At 45.8% G+C, this 19,664-nt stretch overlaps 1 protein-coding gene across 1 annotated transcript in view; it reads right to left on the bottom strand.

Moving 5' to 3' along the window:
* The window catches only part of LOC139268144 (adhesion G protein-coupled receptor D2), a 490,127-nt gene that overhangs the window by 224,046 nt on the left and 246,417 nt on the right, over positions 1-19,664 (bottom strand). Inside the window, exon 20 of the mRNA XM_070886179.1 lies at positions 2,245-2,286. Coding sequence (XP_070742280.1) covers positions 2,245-2,286 — 42 coding nt within the window. The remainder of the gene's footprint in view (positions 1-2,244; positions 2,287-19,664) is intronic.

The following is a 19,664-nucleotide window of genomic DNA, read 5'->3' as shown; positions in this document are numbered from 1 at the left end:
CACTGCATGGCCCCTTCCCAGAAATCATCCATTGTTGGGCAAAAGATGTAATTTGAAAATTTAGATGTGTTTAGAAACCACTCAAGCTTCACTCTCGTGTTATTTGGGCCCCCCAAATCAGATTACAGGCTTGTAATCACACCCTGCTATTCATTCATTCGGCATGTTGTCCACTGTTGTTAAAACCATAAATTCCTGCACTTCGCGCCTCAACCTTTGCCCTAAATTGCTTAAACTCACGCTCATCAATATTTATACGCAGCCAGCTGCCCTTGTAAATGACCAATGTCCTGACCAGTCTTGTTAACAATTTCCATGGCTAACGCACTTCATTCCCAGGAGAGCAATCAATTCTCATGAGAAACTCATTTCTATAATGAATGTCTGCCACATATTTTATTTAAAGAGACTATAACATGTGCATTGATATCATATCACACTTGTACCTACGTGACAGGGGCGATGAGAGATTTGTCCCTGTTAGTAGGACACAGAACCTCATCTCAATGTCTTCAAACTACCGCAACACTCCAGGGATATGGTTGTCAGCGTGATTTTAACCATTTGAAGACTAAGCAATTTTCACCATGAAAGGGAAATAATAGCAGAGTTTATACCTGTAATTCCCCCTCCCTGGTTTTCTACCTGTGGTTCTGTATAAAGAGTCAGTTAAGGGAAACTCAGAGAATTGTGTGCACATGGGCATCGCTCAGTGACCCCAGCCCACTCCCTCTTTTCCATATGGCAAACAAGGAAAACCATACCAGAACTTTCAAACAACTTCAGAAAATCACATCAAACTTTTATTGGAACAGCTTCACTCCAGTATTTACTTTTCCATGAAGCTCTCTGTTCTTCAGCACCATCATGTTAATAAGAAGTGCTCCAATCCTACATTTCCACTCAGTTGTACACCCAATAATAATGCAATCATCATTTACTAACTGACAAATTATGTAATACTAATTTTATACTATAGAATGATAATCAAATTTATTCCGAAGCCATCTTGATTGAATTTACAGCATTTAATTAATTACTCTGTGGGTTTTTTTTAAACTAATGGTTATAGAATAGATTATAAATGCAATTCCAGCTAACTGATTTTGTTCCTTGAAGAATATCTATTTATTTTCAAGTTTTGGTGTTTCAATTCTTTCAGTGTTTCAATCAAATAGAACTGGACGCTCACCCATTCTTGTGGATATTCCTCTCGGAGTTAGTCCTACTCATTCACGAGTCAGCTCAATAGAGCTATGCTAGAAGGAAGCTGTATTTGACACACGTGAAGAATAGTTTTTACTGGCTGAGAGAGAATAACCTTCAATGACAAATTAAGCAATAAGGCCCGTGAGCTGTACTGGGAAATTGAGGATAGGCTGGACAATTGAAGGATGAAGCCGTGGGTCTTGTCCTTCAATCGCCTGGTTTATACTCAATTCTTTGCGTCTGCACGTGTACAAATATGTTCTCGCTCTATGGTCATAGCCTCAATTTATTGAAGGCACTGATGAGCAAGCTGATCAATTTTCTTGTGGCATCACTTTCACTATAGTTCATCCTCGATCGAGATTGTTTCAAACCAATTGGAATATGGAATTGTCCATAGGTATAATTTAAAAACATTATAGACTTGCAATGCAAATTTACTAAACTGCTGTTGATTGATATCTTCTGTACATAGTCAAAGCAATTACTAGAGGGTTTCAAGTGGAAACTAAATAAAATATGAAACAAATGCAATTCTAATGCATTACAAAAACCATTAGCAATCAGATGTATAGATCAGCTGCTTTTCCTGAAAATTGATCTGAAGATGGTCAACAGAGATATAGGGAAAATAACAAACCTCATGAGAATTTAAGTAATAATGTACTTTTTAATATTTTTCTGCAACACTGTACTCTGCAAGATCTTACGCCTTAATCTTTCAGTCCTAATCTAAAGAGCCAGTCCATCACTCTAAGAAAAGTTTTAAATCTTAAATAGCCATCACTCCGCAAACTTAAGTTGCTTGAAAAATAAAAAAGGACTTTGAAATATTGGTAAGTGACTATGAGAAATGTATCCTTTTCCATCTGGTTGTCAGTGTTTAATGGTAAACCAGAATGCATACGGGGCAGTCCAAGCATGAAGGGCAGTCGGACACTCATGCGAGGAGCTGCTCTGTCCCTCTGTGAGATCAGAAGCCTGTCACTTCCCTCATCCAGACTGTCGGCCTTGAGATACTATAACTAGCCTTACCTCTGTGTTGTACACTCCATATATCAGGAAGATGAAGAGACCCTATAAAGACAAAAGGAGGGGAAAAAGCTGTTAACTGTAATCATTTTTTTTCACTCGCAATTCTGAAACAAAGTTTCCCAAGAACAAACACAAAGAGGCTTTTGCAACCGACAAGGTCAATCTTTATTTTTCAATTTCATGAACCACAGCTCCAGTATCTACCACAGAGGAAAGCAGCTCTTCACAAATCTCTGTTACCCAACTGAATAGTAATCAAGGTTATCAGGACAATTGGGGACCTTGAAAAGCAACTGGTCCCATTGAAACTACCACCACAATTAGTACAATGTTTTGATGCAGAACCTCATTAGTATGAATAATAGGGCAGTTATATTACACATTTTGCACCACAGCACAGCTAAAACCAGTTCATAGTAACATAAAATGTGTGGCATAAATTCAGCTGAACCGGCATCAATTCAAGATTTTGCACCACTTTGAGTGTCAGCTCGGCTCAGCTGATAGCGCTCTCGCTAGAATCCAAAGGTCATGGGTTCAAGCCCCACTCCAGGATTTGAGCACATAATCTAGGCTGACACTTCAGTGCAGTACTGAGGGAGTGCTACATTGTCGGACATGATGTCCTTCAGGTGAGCTGTTAAACAGAAGTCTTGCCCAACAATTCAGCTGGACATAAAAGGTTCACATGGCACTATTCAAAAAAGAGCAGGGGAGTTCTCCAAGTATCCTGATCAACATTTCTTCCGTATCCTGATCAACATTTCTTCCTCAACCAGCATCATCAACAAAATATTAACTAGTCATTCGTCCCGTTTACTGTTGTGGAAACTTACAAAATTGGCTACCATAACATAATAAGTAATTAATTATGAAATACTTTAGGATAAGATACTATGGGCTCAATTTTGCCCAAAGCCGTTTTTTGGCGTATTGCCAGAGTTACGCCCGTTTTTCTAGGCCACAACTGCTCCAAAAATAAATGTACCAAGTTTACCCACTCTATTTTTTGAAATTGGCGTCGCGCAGCCTGTCCTATTGCCTCGGGGGGTGGAGCCTAATGTCTGCACCAAAAAAACAATGCTGCTCCTTCTGCGCATGCACGGAAATAAAAGGACATTTTTGACGTGATTCCAATGGGCGCACATGCGCAGTACAGATCCCGGTCTGCAATCGGCAATTTTTAAAGAGCCAGTTGTGTGTGTGAGAACTTTGAGTGCTTTGTGAGAACTTTAATTATCATTTGAAAAATCAAAGCTGCAATACAAATGCAACACGGCGCAAGGACCAAGAATTTCTTGCAGGATGAAGTGGAGACACTAGTTACTGTGATTGAGAACAGATGGCAGGAGCTGGACAGCAGCAGAGGTCACATAAAAGTTCCACCCAAAGAAATGAAGAAACGCTGGAATCAACTTGCAGAAGATTACTGTGCAATGGTGACCACCCCAAGGTCTGGAGGCCAGTGCAAAAAGTGACAGGACCTTGGTCAAGTCGTTAGTGTAAGTAATATTTTCATTTTTCAATGGAACTGCAATTGTAAATGTGACCCGCTGTATATGGCCCACCCAGCAGAAAGACATCCTCTCCAAAAAGTTATATTTTCATCTTTGCAGAGGAAAGTGGCACACAACAAACAAGAAAGAACTCGAACAGGAGGAGGCCCGACAAATTTGGACCTACTGACACCCTTGGACGAGAGGGTCGCTGCTTTGATGGGTCCTGCCTGGAGAAAAGCAACCACCACTGCACAAGCTGGGCCCACACTTGAGGGAGAGAGTATGTCTTGCAAATTCCACAGTTTAGCTTTGCTAAATGTTAAGTACTGCGCGGGCTAGCCATGGTTCCATTCATGGGGATGTCTCCGTTAGCTACGCTTCCGTTGATGTAATGTGCTATAATTCATCGTGGTCCTTCAAATCAGCCTACTCCCTGCGCTGTGTGAGTCTACTCATGCCACCCACCCTGCCCCCTCCTCTGCTGCTAACCATTTGTCTGTTCTGTTATATTTTACAGAACTTGAGGCCAACCCTGACGATGCAGAAGATTCATACGAGGATGAGCCTGAAGAGGAGAATATCTTCCAATCCCACCTACCAGACTAAGTTGGCCTTCATTGCAAGAGGGATGGAGTACAAAAGCAGGGAGGTCCTGCTGCAACTGTACAGGGTATTGGTGAGGTCGCATCTGGAGTACTGCATGCAGTTTTGGTCACCTTACTTAAGAAAGGATATACTAGCTTTGGAGGGGGTACAGAGACGATTCACTGGGCTGATTCCGGAGATGAGGGGGTTACCTTATGATGATAGATTGAGTAGACTGGGTCTTTACTCGTTGGAGTTCAGAAGGATGAGGGGTGATCTTATAGAAACATTTAAAATAATGAAAGGGATAGACAAGATAGAGGCAGAGAGGTTGTTTCCACTGGTCGGGGAGACTAGAACTAGGGGGCACAGCCTCAAAATACAGGGGAGCCAATTTAAAACTGAGTTGAGAAGGAATTTCTTCTCCCAGAGGGTTGTGAATCTGTGGAATTCTCTGCCCGAGAAAGCAGTTGAGGCTAGCTCATTGAATGTATTCAAATCACAGAGAGATAGATTTTTAACCAATAAGGAAATTAAGGGTTACGGGGAGCGGGCGGGTAAGTGGAGCTGAGTCCACGGCCAGATCAGCCATGATCTTGTTGAATGGCGGAGCAGGCTCGAGGGGCTAGATGGCCTACTCCTGTTCCTAATTCTTATGTTCTTATGTATAAGAGCATGGGGGTGGGTGTGAGGGGTGGGGGGAGGGGATGGATGAAGTCTCCACTGTTGTACTCACTTTGGAGGAAGTGCAGGTGCCATCTATTGAGGTACTAGCCTCTTCCCTGAGTAGTGGTTTGAGTGTTTGTGGGACATTCCATGGTTTCCCACGGTCCAAGGCTGGGGATTCCAGTGGGGTGCAGGGAGGCACACCCAGGGCTCCACCATCCGAGGCTGTGGGTTCCAGTGGGATGCAGGAAGGTACACCCAGGGCTCCACTATCCGAGGCTGCGGGTCCCAATCGGGTGCAGCGAGGAAAACCCTGGGCCCCACCATCCGAGGCTGCGGGTCCCAGTGGGATGCAGCGAGGAACACCCTGGGCCCCACCATCCGAGGCTGCGGGTCCCAGTGGGATGCAGCGAGGAACACCCTGGGCTCCACCATCCGAGGCTGCGGATCCCACTGGGATGCAGCGAGGAACACCCTGGGCCCCACCATCCGAGGCTGCGGGTCCCAGTGGGATGCAGCGAGGAACACCCTGGGCTCCACCATCCGAGGCTGCGGATCCCACTGGGATGCAGCGAGGAACACCCTGGGCTCCACCATCCGAGGCTGCGGGTCCCACTGGGATGCAGCGAGGCACACCCAGGGCCCCACTGTCCGAGGCTGCGGGTCTCACTGGGATGCTGCGAGGCACACCCAGGGCCCCACTGTCCGAGGCTGCGGGTCTCACTGGGATGCTGCGAGGCACACCCAGGGTGAGGAGGGGAAGGAGAGCTTGGCCATGCTCTCGAGGTGCAGGATCTAACAGATGTGATTCAGATGTTGGCAATGAGTGTGGAGAGCATTGACCTTACCCAATCACTCCTGGACCCCATCAGTGGGGTAGATGATGAGGTATCGGGACTGTCGAGAAGTAAATAGGAACGTTGTCCGGGAACATGAGGGAGGGAATATCTCAGTCAGCAGAAACAATGTCAGTGCACATAAGCAAGGGAATGTCGCAGGTAGCTGATACAGTGTCAGTGAACTGAGGGAGGGAATATTGGAGTTAGCTGCTGCAATAAGGGAACATGCCCAGACCCCGTGCCCATTGACAGAATCAACTGCCACTCACACTCCAATCCCCAGACCAGCCTCTGAAGAGGCCCAAGCCAGGCCTTCCACATTACCGCCTGCGCCGCCCCCACACCCCACACCCCCCATCCACAGCACCCCACCCCATCCCACCCACCACTTACCCCCCCACCACACCCCCCCACCCACACCACCCCCACCCCATCCCACCCCCACTTACCCCCCCCCACCCACACCACCCCCACCACCCCCACCCCATCCCACCCCCGACTTACCCCCCCACCCCACCCCCCCAACCCCCCATCCCCCCAAACCTCTCACCTCCTCCCCCCACCCCACCCCCCAACCCCCCATCCCACCCCCCCAATCAAGAAGTACACATTACCCCAGATGTTCGAAAGAATAAGCTTGGCACCACTCGAGAAACGCTGCGCCACGCGGGCAGTGGTGGAATAAGGTGGAGGAGAGATGGGTGCAGCCTTTCTTTGCTATTGTTATTATTATTGTTACTGTTGTAAATGTTCTCAAATTAAAAGTTTTTTGTTATGTAAATTTACAAGTTTAAAAGTCAGTAAGTGATCTTAAAGTTTGTAAGTGATCTTAAGTGAAAACTTTAAAGTTTGATACAAGAATATATTTATTAAAGTTAAGTGAAGTACAAACAAATGTTTGTTAAACTTTTGAATAAAATATATTTTAAATTATAACTGAATCATTTACATTATTTGTTCCATTATTAACAAAACTTATTAAAGTAAACAAGAATCATTTCCATTATTTGTTCCATTAACACATTACGGAACAGTTCCAAACAGTAAACATGGTCCATGTGGAATAGTTGCTACTGAGCCTTCAGGCAGCAAAGTGTTCACGGATGAGCTGCTGGCGCAAGGCTCGAGCAATTGTTAAAGGGCACGATGGCCCGCCCTCCTCTGTCGCCGTGCTCCAGGTTCAGGGAGTTTTGCATGGCTTCCTCATCCTCATCCTCCTGCTCGTCATCTGCATCTTCCTCATCATTATCATCAGCCACTCTCACCTCAGGTGGGTTTTCTCCTATAGTTGCTGCTGCCTCATGATGGCTAAGTTATGCAGCTTGCAGTACACAACAGTGAACTGACCGACAATTTCAGGGGAGTATTGCAAGTAGCCTCCGGAATGGTCCAGGCATCGGAAATGCTGTTTCAAGATGCCAATGGTCCTCTCTATTAAGCTGTGCATTGCCATGTGTGACATGTTGTATTCCCGTAGGGGTGTCATAAGAACATAAGAACAGAAGAAATAGGAGCAGGTGTAGGCCATACGGCCCCTCGAGCCTGCTCCGCCATTTAATACGATCATGGCTGATCTGATCATGGACTGAGGTCCACTTCCCTGCCTGCTCCCCATAACCCCTTATTCTCTTATCGTTTAAGAAACTGTCTATTTGTCTTAAATTTATTCAATGTCCTAGCTTCCACAGCTCTCTGAGCCAGCAAACTCCACAGATCCACAACCCTGAGAGAGAAGAAATTTTTCCTCATCTCAGTTTTAAATGGGCGGCCCCTTATTCTAAGATTATGTCTTCTAGTTCGAGTCTCCCCTATCAGTGGAAACATCCTCTCTGCATCCATTTTGTCAAGCCCCCTCATAATCTTATAGATTTCGATAAGATCACCTCTCATTCTTCTGAATGAGTAGAGGCCCAACCTACTCAACCTTTCCTCATAAGTCAACCCCTCCATCTCCAGAATCAACCTAATGAACCTTCTCTGAACTGCCTCCAAAGCAAATATATCCTTTCGTAAATATGGAAACCAAAACTGCACGCAGTATTCCAGGTGTGGCCTCACCAATACCCTGTATAGCTGTAGTAAGACTTTCCTGCTTTTACACTCCATCCTTTTTGTAATAAAAGCCAAGATTCCATTGGCCTTCCTGATCACTTGCTGTATCTGCATACTAACCTTCTGTGTTTCATGCACAAGTACCCACAGGTCCTGGTGTACTGCAGCACTTTGCAATCTTTCTCCATTTAAATAATAACTTGCTCTTTGATTTTTTTCTGCCAAAGTGCATGACCTCACACTTTCCAACATTATACCTATCTGCCAAATTTTTGCCCACTCACTTAGCCTGTCTATGTCCTTTTGCAGATTTTTTGTGTCCTCCTCACACATTGCTTTTCCTCCTATCTTTGTATCGTCAGCAAACTTGGTTGCGTTACACTCAGTCCCTTCCTCCACGTTGTTAATATAGATTGTAAATAGTTGGGGTCCCAGCACTGATCCCTGCAGCACCCCACTGGTTACTGATTGCCAACCCGAGAATGAACCATTTATCCTGACTCTCTGTTTTCTATTCGTCAGCCAATCCTCTATCCATGCTAATATATTACCCCCAACGCCGTGAACTTTTATCTTGTGCAGTAACCTTTTATGTGGCACCTTATCAAATGCCAGGTGGCAAGGCCGTACCCTTTGTCTCCCAGTAGCCAGCTCTGCCCTTCTGGCTGCTGCTGAAACATGGCATATATAATGCTCTCACATAGGATAAACGCATCATGGGTGCAATGCATGTCATCACACACGAGCTGCACATTAATGGAGTGGAAGCCATTTCTGTTCCTGTACATCTCGGAATCCTCCAAAGGTGCTCACAAGGTGATGTGCGTACAATCAATGCAGCCCTGTATTTTTGGGAAGCCAGCAATCCTGGAGAAGCCCACAGCCCTGTCACGCATTGCCTGGGCGACCATGAGAAACTTTATGTAATCATTCTTCCGGACATATAGTGCGTCAGTCACCTGCCAAATGCAGACATGTGTTGCATGTTGAGAAATGGCGCACACATCCCTAGTTGTAGCTTGGAACGATCCTCCAGATGCATAGAATGAAAGTGCAGCTGTAACCTTCACTTCAACTGACAAAGCAGTCCTCCTGACGCTTCTAGGTTGCAGGTCTGCTTTTACTAACTCAGATCTCAGTTACAACTTCTTTGCGGAAACGCAGCCTTCTGACACAGTCTGCATCACTCAGGTGCAGGTACGAATGCCTGTCTCGATATACCCAACGTGGATATGGCCTCGTGTCCATCACCCTATGGGCTCTGAGGTTCCTCATGAGTTGACGTTGAATCAATTGTCTCCTCCGCAGCACCATTATGCAGAAGGCTTGCACAAGGTATGGCATTGTCAGTATTGCCCCCATGCTTAAATGTTACCTTTGTAAGAAGCTCAAAATGGCAGGCAGGCAGGACAAGGTTCTTTGTTCTCTCTCCCCACAAAGTCTGTATGGACCACACCCAGGTCTGAGCAGGCGCAGTGATCGAGAAACCCCACCCCCCAGGCTTGATTTGATGGGTAGTGCAGGCTTCTGATGCCTTCCGTATGCTTTCCACAGCAGCCCCTCCGGGCTTCTTTTGCAGCTGAGCCCCGAGCCCCAGTGCCCGGGTGCGGGACCAACTCTGCCGGCCGACATTCCAACGCTCCAGCCCTGTTTGCAGACGATCGGTGGTGGCGTGTCAGTTGAAAAAAAATGAAAACGTACAGAATTCCATCAAATTTCCTTTTACTGCATTATAAGGTAAAAAAATTTAATCTTTATTATGCATATTTAAGTCTTTTTGACTCCCTCCAAAACCTCACTGAAAAACAATGGTGTCTTTCTGCGCCGATTTTTCAATGCGCGCTGGTTTTTCTTAACTCACCAGAAGGTTTTTCGGGAGTGGTCACATACGCCGACCTAGGAGAATTTTTTTTTGGGCAAACTTATATAATTGACAAAAACTGGCGCAGACATCAGGTTACGCCCCTATGACGCAAAAAAAATCGTAACTAACTGAGTTACACTGGCGCACGTTCCTTGGGGATACTTTCATTTTTTAACTTACACCAAAAAAAATGGCGCGCACCAAAAAAACGGTGCAAATCACTGGGGAAAATTGAACCCATATTATGGGCTAGAAATTGGCCAAATTGCGATAGCACCGTTTTTTGGTGTTATTCGCGTTTAACAACTTTTTTTTTAGATTAAATAACGCCAAAAAATAAACGCGAAAAATTAGTCAAACATTTTGTAATGTTGGCAAAACAATAAAATTGCACTGTTTTTGTGTGACGAAACTGAATTTTTCGGCACTAAAAATAATGCCCATTCTGCGCATGCACAGAAAAGAAAAAAACATCTCCCGTTTTTTTCTTTCGATCTTTCTGGTACCTTCCAGGTCACGTGATGGGTGCACCCGCACATGCACCGTACAGCCAGGGCTGAATCAGCCATTTTCAGAGTGTTTCAGCAAAGTTCACCATTGTTCAACACAGGTGTTCCAAAAACTAAAAATGTAGGGTGATTCAGAAAAGAGGGCCAGGAATTTCACACAGGGCGCAAATGAGGCCCTGACCAGTGTGGTAGAGAACAGATGGGGTGAGATTGCAAGGAAGGGTCGCGGAAAACTGCACCCATCTGCTATGAAACAAGTGTGGAAATGTGTGGCAGAACAGGTTTCCTCAGTGGACTCCATCAAGAGGACCTATCTCCAGTGCAGGAAGAGGTGGCATGACCATTACAGGGTAGTCAGAGTAAGTAATAGTTTTATTTATGCACTCCAATTACTTGTAAATGTGACACGTTGGCATCGCTAGGCTTCTGATCGTCACACATTATAAAGACTGCTTTTTGACATATTAAAAGATGTTTCTGCACTTCAATGTTTTCGTGATGAACAACGTGTAAGTAAAGTACCAGGGCCATTAAATAGAGCACTGTGTTAAATGCACACAGTATGGTAGAAGTGCTTTGATTACTATCTGTGTATGCCACAAGAGCAGAAGGGCCCTCTGTTAAAAATTTCTATTGCCATCTTTGCAGGGAACATTGTCACACAATTGCCGACAGCAGCTGAAAACAGGTGGCGTCCGGCAACACTAGTCCACTCAGCCACCTTGAAAGTCATGTGGCATGTCTGATGGGTGCCTCGCAGAGATCGACTATTGTGGGAGTGCTGACCCCACGTTGGAGAGTGAGGGTAAGTCCTGCTAAATCCACAGTCTGGGTTGGCTCAATGTTAAGTACTGTCTGTGGGCTAGGCTTCGGTTTATGCGATGTACTGTCTGTGGGCTAGGCTTCGGTTTATGCGATGTACTGATCTGTGGGCCAGGTTTCGGTTTATGCGATGTACTGTCTGTGGGCTAGGCTTCGGTTTATGCGATGTACTGTCTGTGGGCTAGGCTTCGGTTTATGAGATGTACTGTCTGTGGGCTAGGCTTCGGTTTATGCGATGTACTGTCTGTGGGCTAGGCTTCGGTTTATGCGATGTACTGTCTGTGGGCTAGGCTTCGGTTTATGCGATGTACTGTCTGTGGGCTAGGCTTCGGTTTATGCGATGTACTGATCTGTGGGCTAGGCTTCGGTTTATGCGATGTACTGTCTGTGGGCCAGGCTTCGGTTTATGCGATGTACTGATCTGTGGGCTAGGCTTCGGTTTATGCGATGTACTGTCTGTGGGCCAGGCTTCGGTTTATGCGATGTACTGTCTGTGGGCTAGGCTTCGGTTTATGCGATGTACTGATCTGTGGGCTAGGCTTCGGTTTATGCGATGTACTGTCTGTGGGCTAGGCTTCGGTTTATGCGATGTACTGTCTGTGGGCCAGGCTTCGGTTTATGAGATGTACTGTCTGTGGGCTAGGCTTCGGTTTATGCGATGTACTGATCTGTGGGCCAGGCTTCGGTTTATGCGATGTACTGTCTGTGGGCTAGGCTTCGGTTTATGCGATGTACTGTCTGTGGGCTAGGCTTCGGTTTATGCGATGTACTGTCTGTGGGCTAGGCTTCGGTTTATGCGATGTACTGTCTGTGGGCCAGGCTTCGGTTTATGCGATGTACTGTCTGTGGGCTAGGCTTAGGTTTATGCGATGTACTGTCTGTGGGCCAGGCTTCGGTTTATGCGATGTACTGTCTGTGGGCCAGGCTTCGGTTTATGCGATGTACTGATCTGTGGGCTAGGCTTAGGTTTATGCGATGTACTGTCTGTGGGCTAGGCTTCGGTTTATGCGATGTACTGTCTGTGGGCTAGGCTTCGGTTTATGCGATGTACTGTCTGTGGGCCAGGCTTCGGTTTATGCGATGTACTGATCTGTGGGCTAGGCTTAGGTTTATGCGATGTACTGTCTGTGGGCTAGGCTTCGGTTTATGCGATGTACTGTCTGTGGGCTAGGCTTCGGTTTATGCAATGTACTGATCTGTGGGCTAGGCTTCGGTTTATGCGATGTACTGTCTGTGGGCCAGGCTTCAGTTTATGCGATGTACTGATCTGCGGGCTGGGGTTCAATTAATGCAACGTATTGTCAATCATCGACAGGTAAATGCAGTAGTGGTGGTCCTTCAAATGAGCCTGTGCTATGTGAGCCTACTGATGTCACCCTGCCCCCTTCCCTGCTGCTAACCAGTCATCTGTTGTTTTATATTTTGCAGATGTGGATTCAGACTGACTGGAGATGGCAGAGGACGCCCCCAGTTGGACGGATGCCGTAGTTGGGGACACCAACCTCAGCTCTGCTGAGGAACCTCCACAGGAGGAGGAGGAAGAAATTCACATGGGGCGGAGTGGGGGGGGGAGGGGAGGCGATGGTGTTGGTGGGTGTGGGGGAGGCCACGCAGGTACAAAAAGCTTCAGCTACAGCCAGCAGTTTGTCGGAGGAAGGCACCGTTACATTCCATGATCATCCAGCATCCGAGGCCCCGGGTCCCAGTGGGTTGCAGCAAAGCACACCCAGGGCAGAAGCCCCTCTGCCGTCTGTGTTGAGGCTGAGTCGGCAAGGCCACTCTGCCAAAGGGCAGGCAAACAGGGAAATTGATTTGGTGGGAATGTCTGTGGAGAGCATCCAGCTCAGCAAACAGCTCCTCGAGGTCATGGGTGGGATTTCGGGAAACACTGCAGCACTATCTGCAGACATAAGGGAAGGCATGTCGCAGCTAGTAGCTGCAACATACGAGAACACCGAGGCTGTCAATGCCCAGCGGCAATTGATGGTCTCGACTCATGGCACTCCAGTCCCGAGTGTCATGCCACCCAGACTGACAGCACCAGTCAGTTGTGAGGCTGAGCAACAGGCTCAACACTCAGAAGCCAGGCCTTCCACAGCCCCAGCTTCTCCAGGGCTTCAAATGGCGCCGCCTACGTCGGTCTCCCAACAACAGCAGCGCCCAGTCCGCAGTGCTGAAAAACATCTTGGGACCACCGGGGAAAGGGGTAGAGATAGGGTTGGGGGTAGGAGCATGGGCAAAGGCAACAATGGACGGGGTGGGGGGGAGGAGAGGAGATGTTCAAATTGGGGGAGCGGGGGGTGGGAGAGGTGACTGCAACTGAAGGATGTTTGCTGCAGGGGGTGTTGTTGTTTCGCTGTTCTTTTGTTCTTCTTTTGTTGTTATTGTTGTTGCTGTTGTTTGGTTGGTTGGTTTGTTGTTATTTAAGTGACGTTTACAACTGAAACGTTTAATATTCAAAAATGTTATTAAAGTTACAAAATGAACATTTAGAAAGTTGCATTAAAGTACAACTGTACAAATGTTTAATAAATTTCAAATTCTTTTTCAACTAAACCAAACTTGTGCAGTGCTTCATTCATAGAAAAAGAGGGGGAAATAGTCAACATGGTGGGATAGAGTGGGCAGTCAATGATGAAACGTGCCGTTCAGCCTTCATGCAAAGCGGTGAATTATCAGCTGCTGACGTAAGGCTCTTGCAGTGCGGAAAGCTCCACGAGGCCTCCTTCCCTGTTGTCCTGGAGGTGGTGGTGGCATGGGTTCCTCGTTCTCGTCCTCCTCCTCCACCCCCCCTCTGCCATCCCCAGTGGCAAATCCTGTCCCCTCATGATGGCTAAGTTGTGTAGCATGAAGCACACCACAGTGAACTCAGCGACTTGCTGAGGGGAGTATTGCAGGCAGCCTCCAGAGTGGTCCAGGCATCGGAAGCACTGCTTCAGCACTCCAATTGTCTTTTCGATGATGTTGCGTGTGGCTATATGGCAGTTATTGTGGTGATGCTCAGCTTCTGTCTGCATTTTGTGGAGGGGGGCTCATGAGCCAGGTGACGAGTCCGTAACCTTTGTCCCCCAGCATCCAGCTCTGGTCTTCTGGCTGATGCTCAAACTGCTGTGAGACACTGCTCTCACGCAAGATGAAAGCATCATGGATGCTCCCTGGAAATTTTGCATTTCCTGCCATGATGCGCTGAGTATGGTCACAGACGATCTTTACATTCAGCGAGTGAAATCCCTTTCGATTTCGGTAAATCTCTGGCTCCTGTAAAGGTGCTCGCAGGGCGATGTGCGTACAGTCAATGGCAGCCTGTACCTTGGGGAAGCCAGCAGTTCGTGCAAAGCCTACAGCCCTCTCATTCTGGCCTCTCTGGTCATTGGGAAGTTTATGAAGCCCTTCCTGCGTGCATACAGTGCAGTAGTCACTTGGCGAATGCAGCGATGTGTAGCGAACTGTGAGATGGATCATATGTCCCCTGCTGATGCCTGAAAGGAGCCGGAGGCATAGAAGGCAAGTGCCAGTCACCTTCACCTCGACGGGCAGTGCAATCCTGTTGCCACTGGTAGGCTGTATGTCTGCCTTTATGAGCTCGCATATCTCTGTGACCACCTCTTTTCCAATGCACTGTGCCTCAGACAGGTGCAGGTATGAGCACTGCATCCTGAAAACTCGTGGTGGATAAGGCCTCCTCCCCATAATCTGTGACCTCTTTGATTACGCTGATAATGCTGTCGAATAAACCTTCTTCCAGGTCTTTACTCGATAGCAAAAGCAGCCAGCAGTAATGGCAGAGATGGCACAGGCCCCATTCTTTTCAATGTCCTTAAATGTCCTTAAAAACAAAGTATAAACTCACAAAAATGCTCAAAAGTGTAAAACGCAGCCTTCCCTCCAAATGCTTTCATTCACTGAACTGTATCTCCATTTTTCAAGATGGCACCTTTAGCACCGGTTTCATCGTGAATCCGACCTGGTAAGACTTGCATTTTTTGGGACGTTTTTTCGCAGCATTAAAAAAATGGCGGTATTGGCCAATTTTTCAAAAATGGCGATATCGGATTTTTTATGGCAAGTGACGTTGAAAAAAGGCAGTCGTTACCACTGGCCAATATCAGAAAATGACGGAATTTTTTTTTTTAACGTCAATAAAATACTTTTAACGCCAGAAAATGACGTTAAAACAGGCGCAATCCTGGCCAATTTCTAGCCCTATATAATTGCAAGGTTTCTTTAACTTCAGGAGTGAAACCACCTCCAAGAGGTAGTCTCACACCACTTTATCTTCAAGCCAGCTGTCATATGTCAATTTTAAAGAACTAACCAAACTGTCTTCTCTTTACCAGCAATAGATATCTGACTGGAGCTCGGATAGCAATTTTAGAGCTGTTCTGAGGTAACACAATACTTTGGCACTGCCTGCTCACATCACTTTAAAAATTGTACTCGTGTAATGTACCAAAACAAATGAGGGTAGGAACATGGAGACAGGAGAAGGCCATTCAGCCCCTCGAGCCTGTTCCACCATTCAACAAGATAATGGCTGATCTGTATCCTAACTCCATCCACATGCCTTAGTTCCATATCCCTTAATACCCTTGGCTAGCAAAAATCTATCGATCTCAGATTTAAAATTATTAATTGAGCCAACATCTACCGCTTTTTTGTGGGAGTTCCAATTTCTACCATCCTTTGTGAAGAAGTGTTTCCTAATTTCGCTCCTGAATGGCCTGGCTCTGATTTTAAGCTTGTGGCCCCCTTGTCCTAGACTCCATATCAGCAGAAAATGCTTCCCTCTCTCTACCCTATGAATTCCTTTCAAAATCTTAAAAACCACAATTAAATCACCCCTTAACCTTCTATATTCCAGGGCATACAAGCCTAGTCTATGTAATTTCTCCTCATAATCTAACCTTTGGAGCCCTGGTAACATTCTGATTAATCTGTGCTACACCTTCCAAGGCCAGTATTTCCTTTCTAAGGTCCTGTGCCCAGAACTGTACACAGTACTTCGATGCTGGTGATGTTGGCCTGAGCGAGAACACTGACTTTGGTGCGTCTATCCTCCTGGTGGATTTGCAGGATCTTGCGGAGGCAGCACTGGCCACACTTGACCAGCTCCGTTGGGCGGGCCACATCGTCCGCATGCCTGACACCATACTCCCGAAGCAAGCGCTCTACTCGGAACTCCTACATGGCAAGCGAGCCCCAGGAGGGCAGAGGAAACGTTTCAGGGACACCCTCAAAGCCTCCTTGATAAAGTGCAACATCCCCACCGGCACCTGGGAATCCCAGGCCCAAGACCGCCCAAAGTAGAGGAAGAGCATCCAGGAAGGCGCTGAGCACCTCGAGTCTTGTTGCCGAGAGCAAGCAGAAACCAAGTGCAGGCAGCGGAAGGAGCGTGCGCAAACCAGCTCCCCACCCACCCTTTCCTTCAATGACTGTCTGCTCCACCTGTGATAGAGACTGTAATTCCAACATTGGACTGTTCAGCCACCTGAGAACTTGAGTGGAAGCAAGTCTTCCTTGATTTCGAGGGACTGCCTATGATGATGATGACACAGTTCTCCAGATGTGGTCTAAGCAGGGCTTTGTACAGCTGTAGCAAAACTTCCTCCACTTTATATTCTAGCCCTCTGGTTATAAAGGCTAACATTCTATTCACCTTTTTGATTATTATTTGTACCTGGCTACTTCATTTTAGTGATCGGTGTACCTGGACCCCTAAATCTCTTGGGAACTCTCCTGTTCGTAGCTTTTCACCATTTAAAAAATACAGAGGCCTATCCTTATTTGGTCCGAAATGACCACCTCACACTTAACCTGTGTTAAAATCCAAAGTTTTGCCCACTCACTTAATCTATCAATGTTCCTTTGTAATTTCATGTTCCCATCTACACTACTTATTCTTCCAAGAATCCTTGTATCATTGGCCAACTTGGATATATGGCTCTATTATGTTATCTAAGTAATTAATAAATAGAATGAATAGTTGAGGCGCAGCACAGACCTTTGTCGGACACGAGTCACTTCCTTCTAATTCAAGTACATATCCATTATCCCTACTCGTTGTCTTCTTCCGCCTAACATAGAAACATAGAAAACATAGAAAATAGGTGCAGGAGTAGGCCATTCAGCCCTTAGAGCCTGCACCACCATTCAATATGATCATGGCTGATCATGCAACTTCAGTGCCCCATTCCTGCTTTCTCTCCATACCCCTTGATCCCTTTAGCCATAAGGGCCACATCTAACTCCCTTTTGAATATATCTAACGAACTGGCTTCAACAACTTTCTGTGGTACAGAATTCCACAGGTTCACAATTCTCTGAATGAAGAAGTTTTTCCTCACCTCGGTCCTAAATGGCTTACCCCTTATTCTTAGACTGTGACCCCTGATTCTGGACTTCCCCAACATCGGGAACATTTTTCCTGCATTTAACCTGTCCAATCCCGTCAGAATTTTATATGTTTCTATGAGATCCCCGCTCATTCTTCTAAATTCCAGTTAACATAAGCCAAGTCGATCCAGTCTTTCTTCATATGTCAGTCCTGCCATCCCGGGAATCAGTCTGGTGAACCTTCGCTGCACTCTCTCAATAGCAAGAAAATCCTTCCTCAGATTAGGAGACCAAAACTGTACACAGTATTCAAGGTGTGGCCTCACCAAGGCCCTGTACAACTGCAGCAAGACCGCCCTGCTCCTATACTCAAATCCAACATGTAGATGCAGTATAATGTAGATAAATGTGAGGTTATCTACTTTGGTGGCAAAAACAGGAAGGCAGAATATTAGCTGAATGGTGACAAATTAGGAAAAGGGGAGGTGGAACGAGAACTGGGTGTCATGGTACATCAGTCATTGAAAGTTGGCATGCAGGTACAGCAGGCCTTCTTCACCGCCTGTTGTACCTTCATGCCAACTTTCAATGACTGATGTACCATGACACCCAGTTCTCGTTCCACCTCCCCTTTTCCTAATTTGTCACCATTCTGCTAATACTCTGCCTTCCTGTTTTTGCCACCAAAGTGGATAACCTCACATTTATCTACATTATACTGCATCTGCCATGCATTTGCCCACTCACCTAACCTGTCCAAGTCACCCTGCAGCCTCTTAGCATCCTCCTCTCAGCTCACACTGTCACCCAACTTGGAGATATTGCATTCAATTCCTTTGTCTAAATCATTAATGTATATTGTAAATAGCTGGGGTCCCAGCACTGAACCCTGCAGTATCCCACTAGTCACTACCTGCCATTCTGAAAAAGACCCGTTTATTCCTACTCTTTGCTTCCTGTCTGCCAACCAGTTCTCTATCCACATCAGTACATTAACCCCAATACCATGTGTTTTAATTTTGCGCACTAATCATTTGTGTGGGACCTTGTCAAAAGCCTTTTGAAAGTCCAAATACACCACATCCACTGGTTCTCCCTTGTCCACTCTACTAGTTACATCCTCAAAAAATTCCAGAAGATTTGTCAAGCATGATATCCCTTTCATAAATCCATGCTGACTTGAACCGATCCTGTCACTGCTTTCCAAATGCACTGCTATTACATCTTTAATAATTGATTCCAACATTTTTCCCACTCCGATGTCAGATTAACTGATCTATAATGCCGTTTCTCTCTCTCCCTCCTTTTATAAAAAATGGGGTTACATAAACTACCCTCCAATCCATAGGAACTGATCCAGAGTCTATAGAATGTTGGCAAATGACCACCAATGCATCCACTATTTCTAGGGCCACTTCCTTAAGTACTCTGGGATGCAGACTATCAGGCCCTGGGGATTAACCAATCTCTTAAGCAGGTCAATAATTTGCCTTCAATTCCATGAAATTTAATTTTAGCTGGCAGTAAGCAAAAGCCTAAGAATGTTTACTACAGAAGAAATAATCAACTAAACTGTTATATTAATTCATTGTGGATATATTGTTAAACAATACTACAGTACCTCAACATTTTTTTAAATGGCAGAATCGCCATTGGGAGTTGCATTATTGGTACTAATGATTATAGTGACAATTATTGTGAAGAGGTGCCTTTTCTAATGGTAGAAGAGTAATTATGTAATCAAAAGCTACCAAATATTCTTCTTAATCATTCTTTACTTAGAAGGATTTGCATTGCGTTGAATGACCATAATGGAAGCAATTGGAGGCGTACCTCTGGAGTATGTCTCCGACCCGCAAAACAATGACTAAAGTACCTCCTGGCAGCCAGGCTGTGAAAAGTTGCTGTCTCAGGCCTCAAGGCGGAGGGTAGTGTAATGGCCCACGGATCCAGAGGACACAGGCCACTTAGATGCGTACCTGGGATCACATGGTCCCGGTCTTCCAAAAGGCAAAGGAGAATTCCATTGCAATCATTTACAAAGGGAATCCCCTAATGATAGGCAATGGGATCCCGAAATGTAAAAATTATACAATTAACTGAATTTGAATTTTAATCATAATTACCTTCATTCCACCAAACTCAATAAAAATATAATTATTTGGTTAATTTCACGCAAAATTGAAACTGTAATCCGGGCCAATATTTACATAAACTCATTTAATAAAATGTATGTGCATAATTTTGGATA

The sequence above is a fragment of the Pristiophorus japonicus genome, chromosome 8 (assembly GCF_044704955.1).
Source record: "Pristiophorus japonicus isolate sPriJap1 chromosome 8, sPriJap1.hap1, whole genome shotgun sequence".
In the NCBI taxonomy this organism is placed as follows: domain Eukaryota; kingdom Metazoa; phylum Chordata; class Chondrichthyes; family Pristiophoridae; genus Pristiophorus; species Pristiophorus japonicus.
This window is presented reverse-complemented; position numbering and strand designations above follow the sequence as displayed.